At 44.4% G+C, this 16910-nt stretch overlaps 2 protein-coding genes across 3 annotated transcripts; both read left to right on the top strand.

Annotated features, from left to right (window-relative positions):
* Positions 1-268: 268 nt before the first annotated feature.
* On the top strand, positions 269-1168 carry LOC120660480 (pathogen-associated molecular patterns-induced protein A70-like). Its single transcript, XM_039939024.1, has one exon. The coding sequence runs from the start codon at positions 365-367 to the stop codon at positions 1019-1021; it is 657 nt and encodes a 218-aa protein (XP_039794958.1). The 5' UTR covers positions 269-364; the 3' UTR covers positions 1022-1168.
* A 9092-nt stretch (positions 1169-10260) lies between these two features.
* On the top strand, positions 10261-13508 carry LOC120660481 (GTP-binding protein BRASSINAZOLE INSENSITIVE PALE GREEN 2, chloroplastic-like). Of its 2 annotated transcripts, XR_005669621.1 has the most exons (4): positions 10261-11576; positions 11978-12145; positions 12245-12833; positions 13274-13508. XR_005669621.1 is itself a non-coding variant. In XM_039939025.1 (3 exons), the coding sequence occupies exons 1-3, from the start codon at positions 10365-10367 to the stop codon at positions 12632-12634; spliced, it is 1770 nt and encodes a 589-aa protein (XP_039794959.1). In that variant the 5' UTR covers positions 10261-10364; the 3' UTR covers positions 12635-13157. The 2 variants fall into 2 exon arrangements, 1 of the variants encoding a protein (XP_039794959.1); XM_039939025.1 differs by lacking the exon at positions 13274-13508 and having other exon boundaries at positions 12245-13157.
* Positions 13509-16910: the final 3402 nt, after the last annotated feature.

Below are 16910 nucleotides of genomic sequence, written 5' to 3' on the forward strand. Positions count from 1 at the left end.
ACCTCCAAAATTCAGTTGCACCGAAGAAAACAAATATCCTGAATTGAAAGTAGGAAAAATACTAGATAAGTTCATTCCCATGGGAACCAAAAACCAATCATGTGAAGATACGTACGTGCCTGGTCCATTCTTGACCGGCCGCTTTGCCCAGGTCACACTGACATGGACAACTTCTTCGGCCGTGCTACTTCTCAACCAGAAAACGAGTTAATTGAGGCCTATTTAAACTCCACCCGTGCGTACTCGAGCCCCCACACGAAGTCTAAGTGGTAAAGCCTCTTTGCTGTCAAGCCGTTCTCGGCCTCGAGAGCAGCAGTGCAGCGCGGGGAAAGAGCGAAGGAGAATCCCACCGAGCTTGGCAACGATGGCGGTGGCGTGGTGGTGGCCGTCGTCGCTGCCGGCGTGGCTGGGGTACGAGGCCGTGTGGTTCGTCGCGCTCAACGCCGTGGTCGCCGCCGTCGCCATCCTGTCCTCCCGTGCGCGGCCATCCCAGGCGGCGACGCCACGCCGCGGCGGCGGGGTCACGAGCAGGGCCTCCTCGGCGGTGCTGCAGAGCCTCCGCTCCTTCTCCCTCTTCTCCTTCCCGTCCGCCTGCATGTCGTTCCTCCAGCCCGACGCCGCTGCGCCCGCCTATCAAGAAACAGAGGAGCTGGTGCGTGTGCGTTCGCCCACCAACAAAAACAAGCCGCCGTCGACGCGCGCGCTCGTGCTCGCACCACCGCCACCCTCGGCGGCGGCAGCTGAGGAGGAGGACGACGACGAGGAGGAGGACCCGAACGCGATGAGCATGGACGAGGCCTACGCGCTCGTCCTTGCGTCGCGGCAGCGGCCGGAGCGGGAGCAGGAGGAGGAGGCGAGGCGGTCCGAGGTGGATGCCAAGGCGGAGGAGTTCATCCGGAGGTTCAAGGAGGACCAGCGGCAGCAGCGGCTCAACTCCATCTTCAACTACACCCAGATGCTCAAACAACGTGGGCTCGCCGCCGGCCGCCGGCCGCCGGATGCGAGGCCAGATCAGCTTTGACTCACTGACGTATTCAATTCTTTTAGATTTTGTTTGGTCCGCATTTTTATGGGGGCCAGCTATCTTTTGATTTGTTGTTTCTTGTTTGTTTGTACATAAGCTAGCATATACTGCAGGTGTACATATATCTTGTAGCTTGGACAAAACATTAGTGGTGCTAATATGTTTCTATCTCTGAAGTAAGGATGGAAAAGGTTAGCATTCGTAGGAGTACAATGTACACTAGTTTTACTAGATGGCCAAGGGCACTCGGAGCGGCGTACGTTGAGCCATGACCTGAGGATAAATAACTAATGACGATGAATGGCTCATTCCATGAGCCATGCTGCCATGGTGACTATGCAAAAGCAATATGCTGATGGAAAGCTGCCCTAATCGAGGAAGTTCATACAACGACGTAACATGAACTGATTAGCAAATTAAACTAACCTGACGATGACTTGCCTGAAACTCGAGGCATTATTCAAACAAGGAAAGAATATTAAATGTAGTACTGACAAGTTGTAAGGAAATTTCATTCATTTTACACAGCACTCATAAGACGTAGAGTCTATGGAACACACTTCTATATGTGGCACATCCACGAGGCAAAATACCAACATCTGCTAGCTATGGATCGGTTGTCGTGGCCAAAGCAGAGGAGAGGGAGGAGGGCAGGAGGCGGCTAGGTGCTCCGTGTCCGTGGTGGATGCCATACCAAGGCGGAGTTCATACCGACTTCCTGAGGTTGAGGAGGACCACCTATACGGATCGTCAATTCGGCCACCCCTAGACGCTTATGCTGGTCAAGCTCGCCGCCGGCGTCCCGGCCATATCTGCAGCTTTGACTCACGTTTTCAATTCGTTTGCCTGCAGTGCAGGCGTTTTTAATTTTTTCAAGAAAAATAATCAGAAACGTGTGGCACCAGACAATATCCAGGCAAGACAGCGACGTGTGCCGATGGCACTTGTCATCCTAGTGTGTGCAGCTGGCTAGTAGAGCTGAAATGTCAGCAGATGAATCATGAAACAGTAAGATTCACACAGTGACACATGGCAAGCTTAAAAATTACTAGCACAGTAGAATGGACAACATTTCTATTCAGAATTAATTTGGAACTAACGTTAAGTAGAGTCTAGCTAGCTAGCAAGTTCATACGAGCAGTAGCAATACTGCTGCTCGACGTATGACAATTCTCCAGACTCCGGGTAACGTGATCAGCCTTCTAATTAGCTGTTTATATCGACATGCATGCACGTAACTACACTACACCCAGTCAGCATAGAGAAGAGTCAACGACAAATGCTGGGTCAATGCAAGAGCTCGTGAAGATGACGATGACACATGGCGGCGATCCCACCAAAGCAATCTCCTGGAAAGCGGCTCTTTCTTTTCGGCAGACGTAAAAGTAAAGCAGGACGGTCTCGCAATGAGTATGCCGACAAGATGCCCACTGTAACGTTTAACTAATTCAGATTTACTCCTTTTAAGATGACTTAGATCTTTTAATACAATATCTAACTAATTAAGCTAAGATTAATAACTTTTTGATACTCCTTCCTGAAAAATACAACTCTCGCTTTAAAAAATAATAAATTGATCAATTTTTAAAAAAATTACTAACATTATATCTCCAAATAGATTTAGTATAAAATACATTATATAATTAAATTAAGAATATATTATTTTATAATCTAAATATTAATATTATTCTCTAAATAGATGATTAAATTTAAAATTGTTTGACTACCTAGTAAGCGAAACTTGTATTCTACGGGACAAAACGAGTAAGCAACTGTAACGAACCTATAGAAGCTAGCTAGCTGACGGAAGTATGCAAAACCTGCGGCGACGGCGAAACAAGTTAAAAAAATGAATAAACTAGTGACGAGATGTGCTTGCCGAGTCAGAGCCTTAAGCTGGGCTTTGTTTAGTTCCGCGAAAAGTTCTCAAAATTTTTCACTAACGCACATTACATCGAATTTTACGATACATGCATAGAGTATTAAATGTAGTTAAAAATATAACTAATTGCACAGTTTGGTTGTAAATGACGAGACGAATCTTTCGAGACTAATTACTCCATGGTTGAACAATAGTTGCCAAATAAAACCGAAACGTGCTACAACAATTTTTTCGCGAACTTTTCACGAACTAAACACACCCGTGCTCACTAACCTTTCGGTCGTGTCAGGCTGTCAGCCACTTTAGCTCTAGTTAGCTCCAGATTAGTCTGGGGCAACTGTGGTGCTGCATTTGTATATCTTTGTTTCGTAGTCGTACTACTTTAAAATATGATTATCCACTCTACGTCTCACATGAAAAATAATATATTTAGGTACATCAGTGGCGAAGTTAGAGCAATTTGGAGAAATGTGCACATATCTTGTGAGTGTATAGGGTTGAGACATTGGAGGTGTAAATATAGTGAAAATTTGGACATAACTATTATTTTTTTCATTTTTTAGAGGGTGCATTAGCATCCGCTAATCATCATATAGCTTCGCCCCTAGGTACGATAATGAAATGTTTCATTCGGAGGGAGGATATTTCATTAATGAAAATGTACTTTTAGTGTATTCTGATTTTAAATTACACAGTTAGCTTCTGACCACTTCAGATTTGCGACCAAACAGAAGTCAAGTGATTGGTGATCCCAACCAACTACAAAGGGCTAGTTTGGAAACTCAATTTTTTTTTTTGGAATCCCTGACTTTTTCTAGGATGAGCAATTTATGAGGATGTCATTCGAATAAGACATTTAGTTTATTAATGGGTGGTTTTCCTTCTCTCGATTTAGCTCCCCTTATTTCCAAATTAGTCCTTAAACTAGGGGATTTCATTTGACTAGGCCAAACAATATAGTAATTTCAGCTCCTTTCACTCCCCCACTACTTAAATTTGTCCAGTTTAGAGAATCTCCAGCAAATTAATTATCTCACATATCTTATATATTTTGTCTCTCCATCACCAATAATAATTTTATACTTTTAGTAACTAATGTTGTAGCAGATTACTCAAAAAATAGGATGGGTGGAGAAATCCCTACATTTGAGCAAGAGAGTAGCGATGGAATTGGTAATCTGCTGAAGCAACTCCTCCCATTACCAAAAGAATAGATTTTTATTATTGGGGAAGGATTAATATAATCTACTGCAGATGCTCTTATCTCCTAATAAAAATTGTTTGTTTATCCTCGAACAAGTTTTAGCTTCAGATTTTGTGGGGTTAATACATGACACCAGATCCTTCCTAACATTTGATTGGATGTCTGCACCCACAAATTCTGGCCAGAACCTAAACTTGTACGTTAAGAAGACAAATTTTACTAGTAGGTGGTAGGCGTAGATCAAACCACTTTGAACAATTTGAAGATTAAAACAAGCAGAAATTTTGTTTAGAGGTCGGTTGGATATAAAACGAATCATTTGGGTTATAGCAAAATGGATTTTACCCTAAGGAAGAATATATGTTGTTATTTAATAAAAGTAGGAAAAAGCTGGTAGAATAATTATCGTGGAGGAAATCAATCACTCTAAGTAAAGACTCTAACCTTGACTGCATTGCTCTACTAGTCTACTCCAGGTGGATCTAGTACGCGCCGAAATGGGCGCCTTCCCCTGCAGCGCTTGTTTTTTTTAAAAAAAAATTCCTCTGCATCTATTCTAATCCACCCCCACACGCTATATATACCCTACCCGCAACTGCCCAAGCAAGCAGAGCCTCTCTTCCATTCTTGCCGTCAATCTCCTCCTGTCCTGCCTTTCCTGAGTTCGAAGCAGAGCAAGCAAGAGAAAAGCAACCGCGCCAAGCAGCAGAGAGCGCGGCCGATCGTGTTGGCCGGCGCGCAGATGATGGCGGCGGTGTGGCGGTGGCTGCCGGTGCCTGCGTGGCAGGGCCCCACCGCGCTGTGGTTCGTCTTCCTGAATGCGGTCGTCGCCGCCGTCGCCGTCCTGTCCCGGCCCCGGCCGCCGCTGGCGTCACCCCGCCGCGGCGCGGGAATCACACGCAGGGCCTCCTCGGCGGTGTTGCAGCGCCTCCGCTGCTTCTCCATCTTCTCCTTCCCCTCCGCCAGCTTCAACACCCCACCGTTCCCGCAGCCTGACGCCCCCGCCGCCGCCCAAGAATCAGAGGAGCCGGCGACGGCCCGGGCCGTGATCAGGTGGCAATCGCCGAGCGCTGCGCTCCCCTCGCGCCGTCGCCCAAGGCAGAGCTCGTACAGGTGGCGGAGGGGGGCGAAGCATGTGAGACCGCCCAATTTAATACTATTTTAAACGAACCGCCAGTCATTGTCTTCCAGATAAGAGTTAACACGTGCCTGCCAGAGAGCGTGCCACGTGTTACCTCACATCTAGAGACACGAATAACCGACACGTCATTCGCCTAAAATAATATTAAATCTGGTAGTCCCGGTATGTGTTCCAACATACGCCCAGAATCAGCATATACACATACCGTTTACAATCGAATACATCACCAAAGAACCACAAAGAGCAGTTTTACATTACCTGAGTTCAAAACTTAACATTACCAGGTCAGCATAGGAAGGTTCAAACTATTCACCATTACAAACCTTAGCCTCACAGAAGCCATATTATACAGAAACTTAAAGATTATTATATTTACATGCTCTCACGAAGCTCGATTATGATAAAACCGACTACGATGATGATATCTTGCTCAAGGACACCATCCCAGCTTCAACGTCCTACTCCTCCCCCGCACTTGGCTCGGCGGGGTAGAAGTGGCCGAACACCACTTCCGGTTCACCTGCAACTAGGGTTAGAAGCACCCTGAGTACAAAGGTACTCGCAAGACTTACACGATTAAATAAATAAAGATCATGCAAAGGCTCGAGTAAAAGCTTTAAGATTAAGTAATTATTGCATAAGCATGAGCTCTCTAAACTAACACCTAGTACAATTAATTAATGTTGCCCGAACACCATTAAATTTTAGTAGAACATATTAAGAATAACATAGTGATTCCCGAGTTACTAAAACCCACTTCAACATGACCGTAACTCTACGAGGAGTTCATGGGATAAAGAGCGTGCTCATAACCGAGACCGCGGCAATTCGAATTGATTCAAACCTTGCAAGGGTGTACTACTTTACCCACACGACGCGAGGACCATGCGACTCACCCAACCGATTACGTCGGGCAAGTGGGTACTCACGTCAACCGTTCCCAACAAGGCTCAACCGTTGAGGGTACGCCCAGTTTGCGTGTGGAGACTTAGTTCCACCGATGTCATCTCTAATTTTTTTCCTTTACATAGTTCCACTCGGGGACCCACTAAGCCTCCCTGCATAGCCCTTAGCCACATATCTGGGACCGGGCCTCAATGATCAAGTCAAAGAAGGTAATTGGCTCATCCGTACTATTATATTGGATATGTGGTAGCACGGAAAGGTGCTCAAAACCAACTTCATCCACTGGGTCCTTAATCAATCCAAGCGGACTATGCCCATGTGACTTCATTCTCTAGGCCCTACTATTACTCCTGTCTACCAAACTCTTACCACCAAGCCGAACCAGTGCAACAAGGATAACCGGTAAATGTGATCCTCCAAATTATTCCTGTCTAGCGAGCAAAAGAAGTACTCTAAGCAGGGCTAAGCATCTAGTCAGGTTAAGTGATTAACTGACTAACTAGTGCCAAGAACGAGGATAACAAATCAAGGAAGGATAATGCACGCATATAGGTACAAGAATGCAATACATACATAAAATACATATAACCCCAACATAACCCGATGAGATAACTATCTGACTCAGATTAAATAGGAGCAAGGAATCATGCTTAGCTGCTTGCCTCGGTTAGCTTCGGGCTCGACCGCGAACTGGACTCCGGGTTCAGGCTCGACGGACTCGGCGGGCTCCACGGGTTCGTTCTCCGACGATTCGGTCACTATAATGCATGAATGTGATGCATAAATTAGTACGATGCTATGCTTATGCATAAAATAAACTGCATGAAATGATATGCGGGAAAAGATGTACATGAAACAACGTTTTGAATATGCAATTCTGACAAAACCGGAGATTCCGGTTTGACAAAACCGGAAGTTCTGGTTTCAAAACCAGATGTTCCGGTTTTCAAAACTTGACAGACCAAAACTGGAAGTTCTGGTTTCTAAAACCTACAGTTCCAGTTTCAGCGGGTTACTTGCGAACTGTCCGCTCCAAAGAGCCGGATTGTCCGCGACTCGACTTTCGACGCGGCGACCATGGCGCAGCGGCGGCACGGTCGTGTTCCGGCGGCAGAGCAGGGCCGGAGCGGGCCGAAGGTGGCACGCACGGGGGTGTCTAGGGTGAGACAAAGCTTACCCCACAACTGGACGGCGAAGAGAGGCGACGAGAGAACACCGCGATGGCGACAAGCGGTGGCGGGCGAAGGCGCTCGCCGGCGGCCCTGCACGGTGAATAAAGAGCCCGAGTAAGGAGGGGAATCGAGCGAGGAGAAGGAGAAGATGCTCCCCACGTGAGGTATCGAGCCACGGCTCACCGGAGACGACGAATCGATGGTGAGGGCGGAGCTCGAACGGCGACGGCAATGGGGAACGGGGAAAGAGCTAGGGTTTGGGTTTGAGGGGAAAGGGCCGGTCGAACCTTAAGGCGAGGAGAGGAGTGAGGGGGCGGCACGGAAGCCGAGGATGGCCGGTGCGTGTTGCGAGGATGGCCGGCAGTGGTGGCGATGTGCGGCGCGCCGCGATTCGTGCTCTGCCCACGAAGCAGCGCAAAACCGAAAGTTTCGGTTTTTGAACCCGGAGGTTCCGGATTTTGAATTTTTCACCCCCTAGATGTTACAAAGGCGAGGATCCGAACAGGATGAGCATGGATGAGGCCTACGCGCTGGCGCTAGCGGCGCGGCGGCGGCCGGAGCGGGAGACGGAGGAGGAGGCGAGGAGGCCGGAGGTGGACGCCAAGGCGGTGGAGTTCATCCGCGGGTTCAAGGAAGACCTGCGGCAGCAGCGCCTCAACTCCATCCACAACTACACCCAGATGCTCAAGCGGCGCGCTTTCGGCGGCGGCGGCGGCCGGCAGCCGGACGCCCGGCCAGATCATTTTTGATTCCGCTAACGTGATCAATTGTTCACATGTTGGTCATCATTTTTCTGGGAGACCAATTCTGTTTTGAGTTATCGTTCTCTACATAGTATAAGAGCAAAGCTAATAATACAGCCATCAAGCCGGCTGTAAGGATTTTTGCAGCCTTCTCTAAGTCCACCTATATAATAGTTAGCTCTTCACAATTAATACGTGGCCCATTTGTTTCTCTCATAGATTTTTTTGGTTCTTGTGCCCAAACCGACTGTAAGCTTACAACCCGCTTATCCTCTCTCTCTCTTCTCTTCTCTCCTCCACCTCATCATTTAGCCGGCTTACAGCCAACCATAATACTTGCTCTAAGCAGTTTGGTCAGATTGCTTGTATAGTTTGGACAGATTGCCGTGCATGTTTTGCTTAATTTTCGTTCTGCGCATTTGCGCCTAAGCTAGTATTTTATTGTAATCCCATTTCATTTGTTCTTTGAAAGGGGTAACTAAATAATATAGAGTAAAATACATCGCTAGTCCTCAAACTTGGCTCGAGGTATCATCCCGGTCCCCAAACTTTTAAAATGCACAATCAGATTCTCAAACTTGCTAATCATATCATGTGAGGTACAAATCAAAATTGTTTAAGCTTAATCGAATGTTATATAATTTGTTTAAAAAATTATATATGTACAAAAACAATTCATACCAATTTACTTGTACAAATATATTCAAATACAAAAGATCTATAAAAAATAGTAAAACAAGCAACTTTGTAAAAAAAAAACTAGCAAATAAAGATGACAAATTTTGGAGGAAATATTGGATAAGAAAATATTTGGTATAAAGTTTTGAAATAATTTTTTGAAAAATAGAAAAATATAAGTGTTGGGTAGAAAATTACAAAAATAAAATTTGGACCCACATGTAAACTCTACATAAGTTAAATATTTCCACTTTATATTTAAAAATGATAATTTGGACTGGACTTAACATGATACAATTAGCAAGTTTGAGGATCTAAATGTGCATTTTGAAAATTTGAGAATCGGGATAACACCCGACCCAAGTTCGAGGACCGACGATGCATTTTACATAACACCCGACCCAAGTTTGAGGACCGGTGATGCATTTTACGTAATAATATATATATGTGTCAATGGGATAATTTAGTGTATATTGAATGGGAAAATCAGCAGCACGGAAAAGGAATTCACATTTTAAATATTTTATTACCAGAACACAAGATTCGTAATGAAATTGTGCACAATGGAATGAAATTGCAACCAAATTAGACAACCCAAAGTTGCCCCTTTTGTAAATAGAGGAATTATAATAAAACAAAATATATGGAAAATGGTTGCATTCATTATCTCAATGTATAAAAGGGAATCATTTTCCTTTACGTAGGAAAAGAAAAAATAACACTCCTCCGTTTTTAGGGCAACTATAGCAAACATGACAAGGAAGATAAGCCGATTGAATCTGGTGCCCAAGGTCAAGAGAATAAGAGTATTTTGCTAAATTACAGGCCTTCCCACACATAGGTACTAATATAGATGTATGATACTCACCACACTTTTATCTTGATATTGATAAGATTACCATGTGCGTATTGCTATTCAAATGCATACCATGTACGATTGAAAAAAAATATTTACCAATAAAATACAGTGTGCTTAGTCAAAAAATTTGATCTCACCTTGATACCTTATAAAACAAAATTCCTAAATACATTCTAGAATGATCACATACCAACATATTTATATTTTTATGGTTGGAACATGAGATTCTTGGTGGCATTGTACAAAAAATACCATAAATTATGTGGAAATCTTGCGAAATTCACTTGTAAGCTGTAACTAACATTCACGCAAAAGCTCCCTTAAAAAAACATACACGCTAGCTAGAAGAAATGGAAAAGAAGTCTTCTTCTTTTTTCTTCAAAAATTTCGTCTTCTTAGGAAGAAAAGGAAAACGTAAGCGATAGATTCCTTTTCTTAGCTAGAAGGAAATGATATTCATTCTTTGGGGATGAAGAAAATGAAAATATTCCTTCCGCGTGATGATCACAGACAGTGGCTGGGCCTGCGATCCTGTGATGATACCAAGCTAATGAAAACCTCAGACTAAAAGGCCCAATTTATATTAGGGGCCCAAAGCCCAAAAGCGGTTTGCTCTCCTATTACGATTTCGGATTTCCGTCCCTCCTTTCATTTCGAAATTACGTCGAACACCTTGTAGGCAGCAGGAACCCTGTCCTCTCATGTCCGCCCCCTGACACCCACCGCCGATCACGCACCGGCGGCGGCACGGCAAGATGCTTCCCCGCGCGCGGCGCCTACACCCAGCCCTTCACCGCCTTCTCCTCCCAACCACCCCTGCACCCTCACATGCTCCACCGCGCCGACCTCACCACCCCGCCGCCGCCCAAACCTCTAAACCCTCCCCAATCCCCTTCCGCCGCCACCTATGTTCCCCGCCGCCGCCGGCACCGCAGCCTCCAGCGGTGGTCTCCTCTGACCTCCCAGCCGTCAGCGCCAAATCTGTCTGCCCGGGATGCGGCATCACCATGCAGTCCTCGGACCCCGCCCTACCGGGGTTCTTCTCGCTCCCCTCCCCCAAATCCCCGGACTACCGCGCGCGCCTCGCGCCAATCACTGCCGACGACACCCGGATTTCCGCCTCCCTTAAGTCCGGTCAGCTCCGGGAAGGATTAGAGCCCTCGCGGGGCGCCGAGCTGGCCGCGGCGGCGACTGAGACGGCGGAGGGCAAGGTGTTGGTGTGCGCGCGGTGCCACTCGCTGCGGCACTACGGCCGCGTCAAGCACCCCGACGCCGAGCGCCTCCTGCCGGATTTTGATTTCGTCGCAGCCGTCGGCCCGCGCCTCGCGTCGCCGTCGGGGGCCAGGTCGCTCGTGCTACTCCTAGCGGACGCCTCGGACTTCGACGGCTCCTTCCCGCGGGCCGTCGCGCGTCTGGTGGCCGCCGCCGGCGAGGCACACAGCGCGGACTGGAAGCACGGGGCGCCGGCTAACCTCCCGCGCGCGCTGCTCGTGGTCACCAAGCTCGACCTGCTCCCAACGCCGTCTCTGTCCCCCGACGACGTGCACGCGTGGGCTCACTCCCGCGCTCGCGCCGGTGCGGGTGCCGATTTGCGGCTCGCCGGGGTGCACCTGGTTAGCGCCGCGCGCGGGTGGGGCGTGCGCGACCTGCTCGACCATGTGCGCGACCTCGCCGGGGCGCGCGGGAATGTCTGGGCCGTCGGCGCGCGGAACGTTGGCAAGTCGACGCTGCTCAATGCGATTGCCAGGTGCTCTGGCATAGTCGGGCGACCCACCTTGACGGAGGCACCAGTTCCTGGAACAACCCTTGATGTGATTAAGGTGGACGGCGTTCTTGGAGCTCAAGCAAAGCTGTTCGACACACCAGGACTTCTCCATGGGCATCAATTGACATCCAGACTGACAAGCGAGGAGATGAAGCTGGTTCAAGTGAGAAAGGAGATGCGCCCCAGGACCTACAGAGTAAAGGTCACATTTATTATTGTTATCGTCCCTAATGATGTGTCTCAGTATGTCCAATGGACTGCTGCTGCCCATTTTCTTAAGTTAGACAAAGTTTGCTGCTACTGGATTAATCCTGCAAAATGATGGACATCCACTCAAATGTAGCAGCAATTGTTGTGAAACTGAACTTGTCGATTTACAGGTTTCGAATTGGACTGGGTAATGGATAATAATTAAATTTATGAAGTTTCAATTAGTAGATTGTGATGTGCTTCATTTTACATTGTTGATTTAATCCCAAGTTGTTAAGGAGCGTCAATAGATACAACTTTTGTGGGTTGTAGCTCAGGATGATTCACTAACCTGCATTTGTGCACTTGTCAAATGATTGATATTGGTATGATTTGTTCTTGAATCATTTACAGACAGGACAGTCTATACATATTGGTGGATTGGTGCGCCTGGACATTGAAGAGTTAACTGTAGGATCAATCTACGTTACAGTATGGGCATCACCACTTGTCCCACTTCACATGGGAAAGACAGAAAATGCAGCAACGATGATAAAAGAACACTTTGGCTTACAACTACAGGTAGCATTTTTTAGTGCAGCATTGCATGTTTTTGTTTCCTAGAATATGGTACTATTACCTTGCATAACTACAATGCCATTGTTGTTCTGGTAATTGCAGCCTCCCATAGGCCAGGGTCGGGTAAAGGAGCTCGGTAAATGGGTGAGGAAACAGTTCAATGTTTCTGGGAACAGTTGGGATATGAACTCTAAGGATATAGCCATTGCTGGTCTTGGCTGGTTTGGAATTGGACTGAAAGGAGAGGCAGTGCTGGGATTATGGACATATGATGGTGTTGATGTCGTCTCCAGGAGCTCCCTAGTCCATGAGAGGGCTTCAGTTTTTGAGGAAGCTGGTTTCACAGTTTCACAGATTGTCTCTCAGGCAGATAGCATGACCAATAAACTGAAGGGCACCAAGAAGACAAACAAGAAAAAAGAGAACAAGATGAGTACTTCACCCATCACAGCTCCAGAAACTGCAAAATCTGCTTCCACCATAGATGCTTGAGTGTTTTCATGCAGTCTTGTGACCGGAGTACTGCTTCGGTGGCCATGTTCTAGGTGACTGGAGTATTGCTTTGGTGATCATGTTCTAGCCCACAATGTTCTGCTTTGGCCCTAGAAGCTGTAACTCAATTCAGAAGCATACATAGGCTTTGACCCACAATGTTCTTCAGAAGGGGCTTGTGTCCGTTGAAGGTTTCCTGGTAGGGAACTGGGTTTTCTAACGCCTTAAATTTTGAACCTTCACTTATTTGTTTGGATGGTAAGACCTATCTGGAGAGTCAGTCAGTCATTTAGGAGTACTCCATATGACATGTTTGTGAACTTATAATAGTTCAACACGAGTACTTGTGTTCCAGGTTTACATTTGGGTTTTGTCATATATTTTGGATTTTACAATTGTTTTACAAAGTTATAGTTCTGGACCATCATATTGGTTCCACAGTCACCTCTGCCTTGTGTTAACATCGCCTAAGACTATAAATTCAGTGGGCATCTCTTACAGACCACAGCTTGTCTTCGAATGATTTTTTTCTTTAATTTCTGTTGGAATCAGTGATAGTTTGTTGTAAATCTTTTATATTCTCTGCAGTGAATTTCAGCACTATTTCTTTATTATCATTCATTATCCTGTGCTTCTCAGGTGGCTCTGAAGTCTGAACTCTGAAGCACCATAGCATGTTAGATACAACACTACTTGTGTAATGAGAAGGCTTGTGTAGATTGAGGCACATCGCATAGTGGGTACACTAATCATTTGTACCTGCATCTCAAAAATAAAATCATATGTATATGCAGTATGGGCACGGTATCTCTCGGTTTATCTCTGCTTTGCCTTTTATGAGTGTAACAAAAATATATAGTTCATCAACAAAACATATGCTCCAGTCAAAAATATATAACTTGTTACTTTTCATGGTTTTCAAGGGCAACTTTGACTGCTATTTTTCCATGTAAAAGTTAGAGATCTTGATTAAAGTGTCATATATTTCTGTGTAAGTGTGGGTGCAAACCAAGATATCTCCTGATTTTTTCTATGGTAAGGTTAGTTCCTTCACCAGATTTGATTTCTCAATACTGAAATCTGGTCGCGCTATAGAACAGGCAGCATGGCCATGTAATTCAAAAAAAAAACAACGATCTTTAAACGAGAGATAGTTTTGCAAAAAAAACCCTCGAGGTTATCTGAAATTAACCTACAGTCCGGACACCCTCTCTGATACTTTTGCAAGACAACCCTTAAAAGTTTGATCAATCAACCCGCAGTTCAAGTGCCTTAGTGACTTTACCGAAAACACCTTATTTTCTCCCGAAACAAACCGTATCCGCTTTTCTTGGATATTTTACAAAACAAACCTCATTACCTCATGAAATGAATCTGCAATGTTTTCCTTGATTATTTTACAGAAGAGTCATCATTTTCATATGAAATAAACCAGTTGCACTTGCACATATCATGAAGGGCATATTTTGAAAAGACTCTCCCTCTCTTATGTTATACCCAAACAAATATACATCCCAAATCAAATAGACGACGAGGGCCATTTGTGCGTGGCAACGCCACGCCCTGTTCTAGTATATACTTACTTTAGTTCCAACAAATTTGTCTTAGTTCCAGTGAGTAATAATCCACTAGAACGCGCGTGCAGCATTTGTTAGAATATGCACGCACGAGACAATATAATGAGATCAACACCACCTAATACACGTGTCCCATTTCTTACTGGCTAAGTCTCCAACGGCAAGGACCATGAAGAAGAAGAACAAAGCAAGCTTCAGATTTTTTTTTTTTGAAAGGCCAATCAAGTAAGGTCAAATGCGTCAAAGATGCATGGCGCGGCTCGTTAATTAACTACACCCGACTTTACTAGAAAGACAACGGGGAGACACGATTACATATTCTTGAGCCAATTTGTGATGCCGCTGTCACGTTGGTTTGCCCAGCCTGCCTGCCGGCCGCCGGTACAGCTTTCGTGCCAAGGCTCCTCAAGAATCTCGTGATGTGGAGTGTCAGCACACCATGCATGCACACGCTCCTGTCAGTTGAGAAAGCAGGGCTCACTTCACCTAACACTCCTTTTTTTTCTTTTTTCTTTTTGCGAGTGTAGCACTCCTTCATTCGTTTGCATCTTTGGGTTTTTTTCTTATTTGTAGTGGAAAAACAATTATGGCCTTTGCAGCGTGTGATTCACACAAGCTAATAAACTCGTAGTGCATTTTTGCAGCACAAATGTGAACACTCAAGTGATTAAGTAACACGCCAAAGGATATTTCAACCAAACTCTCCACTCAGGCTTGGCGAAGAATTTTGTTGCAATCACCTCTAAAGGGTCCCTCCACCTGCTTTATCTTAGACAGAGTCGCAAATTCAATAGGCATAATTTGCACTTGGTATTTTTCAAAGTTTCATTTTCCTTATCTGGGATATAAAGTAAAGAATTCCATAGTTTCACATTCAGTTGGAAAATCTTGACAATTTCGACGGGTAATAGATCCAACTAGTAGTACCTTAATTTAAATTTGAGGTCACTAGTAAAGTTTATATTTCTTGTTGTGATATGCCAATATATGATGCTTTTTTCCCGCATAGATGCCTGCCATGCGCCCATGCCAGAGACTCATTGATTCGAAGTTTCATTGGCTTTTTTAAATGATAGCTTTTTTTTTTGTCATTCAACACAAACATCGACATCAATTATCAAAAGGACATATTCATTTTATTTGATCCAAAGGATCAATGCTCGACATGATTAATTCATATGGAACATGAATCACCATAAGCACTTTGTATAGAGAATATAGAATGTTAGTCTTCCTAAATCTTTGGCTATAGCATTAGTGTTTCAATAAGAATCAAGATAATCTAACTTAGTTAAACCGTTATGAAATATATATCATATTTAATTTCACATCATGTAGATGTTAGCTTTCCTTTTTGTAAATGCGCATAATTGATTGGGGCATATGCTGCCCTCAATAATGTGATAATATATAATGTTTCTTTATCAAATTGTAGCGGTGCGTACAGGTGGCTGAGTGGCTGACCGAGAAAAGAATGTGGCTTACCATTTATCCAAATAAGTGGAAATAAACAAAATTAGATAATAAGAGGACCGACCGGCTGGGGTTTAAAGAGGTTAGGCAGGAGTTCGAAGTGAAGAAATACCATGCCTCACACACGAGTAGCAAGCCGTTTTTTCACTTTACCAGCCAAATGGGGTTTCCATCAAAGTTTACTTTTCAACAGAAAGTAAGAAAAAGTAGTTTTCACTACTTCCAAAAGATGGATTATGTTCCAACTTTCGGTCTATTAATATAAAGACTAACTCTTGTGTGCAAGATATAAAAGAGTGACACTGACACATATTTACGACAAGCCAACATACCATACTACCATCACACACTGGCACTACACCTGCCTAATAGTTGGAGGAACAGAGTTTGAAGATGATGTCTCTGAAAGCCAGTTAGTCTAGAATATCTAGATTCGTTGACGAAAAAATACACACACAAAACACAGTCATTTGAAGCTAGTGCACCTTAAAAGATGTATGCTTATCCCTCCGTTCTGAAATATAAGGCATTCCACTATTCCTAGAGAGTCAAAAAATTTCAAATTTAACCAAATTTATACAATAAAGTAATAATATTTATGATATCAAATATGTACCATTAGACTCTCCATTAAATATATTTTTATAATATATCTGTTTGGTGCCATAAATTTTTATGATTCTCTCTAAAAATTTGGTCAAACTTGAAAAACTTTGACTCTCCAAAAATGTTGGAATGCATTATATTTCAGGACAGAGGGAGTATATGTTTTAATTGCACGAATAAAAGTGTCCCTAAATTAATAATACACTCCATCAAACAAACAAAAATCAACCATAAATATATTAAAACTTTAGTTTCATTTTCTCTTGTTTGAGACTGGTTTTGCTCTTTGGTTCTTGTATTAAAACTTTATAATAATTGGCTGTGTACGTCCTTGAACGTAGAGGCCGGATGATGTTCATCCTTTATCTAAAAAAACAGAAATCAACGACTCAAAATTCCATATAATACACAGCAGTAGCACAAACACTCCATCAACCATAAATATATATGCTTCATCCATAAGACCTAAGATTGGGACCACAGCTCTATTATGTGAGCAAGAGGCAATGATCCATATCTCACACACCTACTGTGGAACCCCTTTTCTTCATTGTTTCGAGGGACACATCATAGAGTTTGAGAAAATTAAAGGACCTGTCCTCCTGCAATCACGGGACTTG

Source organism: Panicum virgatum, chromosome 2N (genome assembly GCF_016808335.1).
Source record: "Panicum virgatum strain AP13 chromosome 2N, P.virgatum_v5, whole genome shotgun sequence".
NCBI lineage: Eukaryota > Viridiplantae > Streptophyta > Magnoliopsida > Poales > Poaceae > Panicum > Panicum virgatum.